Source organism: Nothoprocta perdicaria, unplaced genomic scaffold (genome assembly GCF_003342845.1).
Source record: "Nothoprocta perdicaria isolate Ctin4 unplaced genomic scaffold, notPer1 scaffold_482, whole genome shotgun sequence".
Lineage (NCBI taxonomy): Eukaryota > Metazoa > Chordata > Aves > Tinamiformes > Tinamidae > Nothoprocta > Nothoprocta perdicaria.
Window position 1 is genome coordinate 51,353 of NW_020455735.1, and position 3,962 is coordinate 55,314.

Consider the following 3,962-nt stretch of genomic DNA (forward strand, 5'->3'; position numbering starts at 1 on the left):
CCCTTCCCGCCGAGAGGCCAACTGCGAGCAGGGACTGGGCCCCAAGGAGTGACAAGGCAACGACATCGTTAAATAACTGTCCTGTAATTAGTGTGCGGACCGCCGAGGAGCACGACGGGGCACTCCCTTCCACCCCGCAGCACATTCGGAACCGTAAAAGAGGGGGACGGAGGAGGACCGGGGTCACCACGAGCGCAGGGGAAGGGACCTCCAGTTCCACAGCTCTGGTGTGCGGGAAGGTCAGCGCGACACGAGGCCCCTCCAGGGTGGAGGGGACACAGCGGGTGACACGAGGTCCCTCCAGGGTGGAGGGGACACAGCGGGTGACACGAGGCCCCTCCAGGGTGGAGGGGACACAGCGGGTGACACGAGGCCCCTCCAGGGTGGCTGGGGGGCACAGAGCACTCACGTACGTCGAGGACGGGGTCCCGCCAGGTCCCGCCCGGGTCTTGTCTTCGCCGCCCAAGGTCCACGCGTCACCCACGGGTGGGTGGAAGCAGCGGGAGCAGCTCTCAGGGAAGGACGAATCCGGATTTCGGCAGCGGGGTGGGTGGTTGGCTCTGGATGCTCCAGTCCCCCGGGAAGGGGAGGCTTCCGAGCAGAGCACGGCGGCGCCCGGCCCTCCTCCTCCTCCTCCTCGGAGGTTAGTGTTTCAAAACGTGGTACCAACACGGGGCTCGCAGCTCCACGTCGCCGCTTCCACTTGGGCTTGGAAGAGCAGCCGGGACGGACAGGCTCTTTGAGGACCAGGACAGCTGGGAGCGAGCGCTCTGGAGCTGAGGACACCACGACGAGCTGCACGGGCCCTCTCTGTTGGGCTCAGCTCCTCTCCCAAGGCCGCGCTTCCACAGCCGGCCCTTCTCTCCCGCCTCTTGGATCTCTCGGCTGGGTTTTCATCAGGACGTGCAACCCGCGGCCAACAAAACCTCTGCTCTGCGTCCCGCGGGACCTGCTGCCTGAGGAGCAGAAGGTCCTCGGGGCCCCTGCACAGCAGGGCCAAGGACACCGCTGGGATTAACGGGATCCAAAGTAGCAGCGTGAGATGGGGACGGGCCGGTTAAGCCCGAGCCCAGTCCCTGGACGAGAAGGGAGGTGCTGCTCCCCGGCACGGGGTTCTCTGCCCAAGGTGCAGGTACAAAACGGGGACAGGTCTCCTCCGTCCTCTGGCCAGGGCTCAACCCCAGGGGACAAGAGCTCCCAGCCTGAACCCCGCGCTCAAGACCGAGATGCAGCAGCACAACACCGAGATGCTGGCGGCCCTGGGGGCCGGGCAGGCTGATACTGGGAGGACTGGAAGCCCCGGGCACCTGCAAGTGGCACATGCCAGGGCAGAGAGCGGGGGATCCCTTGGCATCGGAGGAGAAGACACACGACCTGGTGCCCCTGCACGTGGACGGTGCCCGGGCGGGGACGACGTGCGACGCCGGGCTGGGGACACCCGCTGCGGGGCTCAGCCGTCGCGGTGCACGCGCTGGTGCTGCAGCAGGTTGGAGGGGTGCGCGAAGCCCTTGTCGCACACGCCGCACTTGTAGGGCGTCTCGCCCGTGTGCACCTTCTCGTGCACGGCCAGGTAGGCCAGGTCCTTGAAGAACTTGTGGCAGAAGCTGCACTTGTAGGGCCGCTCCTGGCTGTGCACGCGGTGGTGCTGCAACAGCAGCGAGGGCCGGGCGAACGCCTTGCCGCACGCCTCGCACTTGTAGGGCCGCTCGCCCGTGTGCGCCCGCTCGTGGATCACCAGGTAGGACGACTGCTTGAAGGCCTTGCCGCACGTTTTGCACACGAAGGGGCGCTCGCCCGTGTGCACGCGCTCGTGCGACGACAGCGCGTTGGACTGCTTGAAGCCCTTGCCGCAGAGCGGGCACACGAAGGGCCGGTCGCCCGTGTGCACGCGCTCGTGCACCTTGAGGCTGTGGCCGTAGGTGAACTTCTTGCCGCACACGCCGCACACGTGCGGCTTGTCGTCGCAGTGCTGCCGCTGGTGCAGCAGCAGCGCGTTGGACGTGGGGAAGTCCTTGCCGCAGTCGGCGCACTTGAAGGGCTTCTCGGTGCAGTGCGTGAGCGTGTGCCGCTGCAGCTCGTAGGGCGTCTTGAAGCTCTTGTCGCAGCAGGCGCAGTGGAAGGGCCGCTCGCCCGTGTGGATGCGCCGGTGCTCCTGCAGGTTGGAGGAGCGCTTGAAGCGCTTGCCGCAGAGCTCGCAGCGGAAGGGCCGCTCCTCCGTGTGCACCAGCCGGTGGCTCTTGAAGTCCGAGTGGCGCTTGAAGGAGGCCTCGCAGAGGTCGCAGCGGAACGGGCGCTCCTCGTTGTGCACCACCTCGTGGCTGAAGAGCTCCCAGGCGCGCTTGAAGGCCTTCTCGCACACGCCGCACTGGAAGGGCTTCTCGTCCACGATCACCTCGCGGATCTCGAAGTCGGCGCCCGCCGCGCCGCCGCCCCGCTTGAGGTGCGCGGGCAGCACCGCGGCCTCGTCCAGCTCGCCCGCCGCGCCGCCCAGCACCAGCTTGGCCGTGGAGTAGATGCCGTGCTCGTCGATCAGCTGCACGAAGTCGGGCTTGGCACGGCCGGCGAGCGGCGCCTCCGGGGAGCAGGGCCGAGAGCCTTTCTCCTCCTCCTCCTCCTCGCTGCTCTGCGGCACGAGCGGCGCCTCCTCCAGCCCGTTCTCCAGCAGCCTCTTCTTGCGATGGAAGTCGCCGCCTTGGCCCCAGATGAAGCGGAGCCTCTTGCCCCGGGAGGGCCCCGGCTCCTCGGCGCCCTCCGGCTGCCCCTGCCCGGGGGAGGCGGCAGCCTGGCTAGGCCTGGGCTTCAAGTAAAGCCGGTGCTTCCGTCGGAAGGGCCGGCGCGGCTGCAGCTCGGGCTCCCGGGGCGACGCAGCCTCCTTGTCCTCTCCCGCCTTCCCGCCAGGCCCGTGCGTGTCCTGCGGGACGAGGGGGCTGTTCCCCTGCCAGCGCTGGCCCAACGGGCAGGGGGGTGACGGTGGCAGCCGCTCCGGGGAGCTCCCCTCCATCTCTTCCTTACGTTGCCCTTGAGCTGCGTCCTTCTCCGCAGCCGCCTCCTGCTCCTCATCCTCGGGTCCCTCCGCTTCCGAAAGGCGGCTGCTCCTCGGGGGAACGGCGCCGCCGCCGGCTGGGCGCCCCGGGTGCTGCTCCATGCCTCCCGGCAGCAGGAACCTCTGCACAAGCTGGGGAGAGAGGAGAGCGTGAGAGCGCTGACCCGCCACGAGGCGCGCCACGCTAGAGCAGAGCGCGGGGAGACCCGTCAGGGACGCCACAACCGTCCCCCAAGGGCACCAAGGGCACAGCCAGAACCGCCCCGAAAACCTTTCATTCCCGAACCTGCGCGCAACACAAGCGGATCGTTCATTTAATAACATTAATAGCGGGGAGTCTTTCACTTATTCACTCATTCCGCTCCCTTTCCTTTTAGTCCATGACCCCGTTAGAGCTGAGCGGGCGGAGAGCTCAATGGACAAGTTGAGGGGCACGGGGTTTGCTGGCAGCTCCCCAGGTTCCTCAGAGGGCCCCTCGTCCCACCGGGAGCAGGGACAACCCTCCCTGCCAGCGAAACTACTCCTGCTGTCCCTGGTTAGCAGGTTCTGGGGATTCAACAGCCTGACTTAGACCGGGGCTTAGCGGGAAGTTCTCAGGCTGCCTTCTCAGCACAGACTCCTTTCTCTGACCGCTCTTCTGCTGGGCTCCCTCCGACCCAGGGAGGCTGGGGAGTCTCCTGCTCTGGAGGTCTCCAAACCCACCTGGATGCCACCCTGTGCCACCCGCTCTGGGTGTGCCTGCTTGAGCAGGAAGGTTGGGCTAGATGATCTCGAGAGGTCCCTCCCAACCTTGAACATCAGGAAGGTTGGACTAGATGATCCCCAGAGGTCCCTTCAACCTTGAACATCGGGAAGGTTGGACTAGATGATCTCTAGAGGTCCCTTCAACCTTGAACATCGGGAAGGTTGGACTAGATGA

At 66.7% G+C, this 3,962-nt stretch overlaps 1 protein-coding gene across 1 annotated transcript; it reads right to left on the reverse strand.

Moving 5' to 3' along the window:
• Positions 1–1,450: 1,450 nt before the first annotated feature.
• On the reverse strand, positions 1,451–3,001 carry LOC112954066 (zinc finger protein 70-like). Its single transcript, XM_026047214.1, has one exon. It carries the CDS (start codon positions 2,999–3,001, stop codon positions 1,451–1,453), a length of 1,551 nt encoding a protein of 516 aa, XP_025902999.1.
• Between the last annotated feature and the right edge of the window lie 961 nt (positions 3,002–3,962).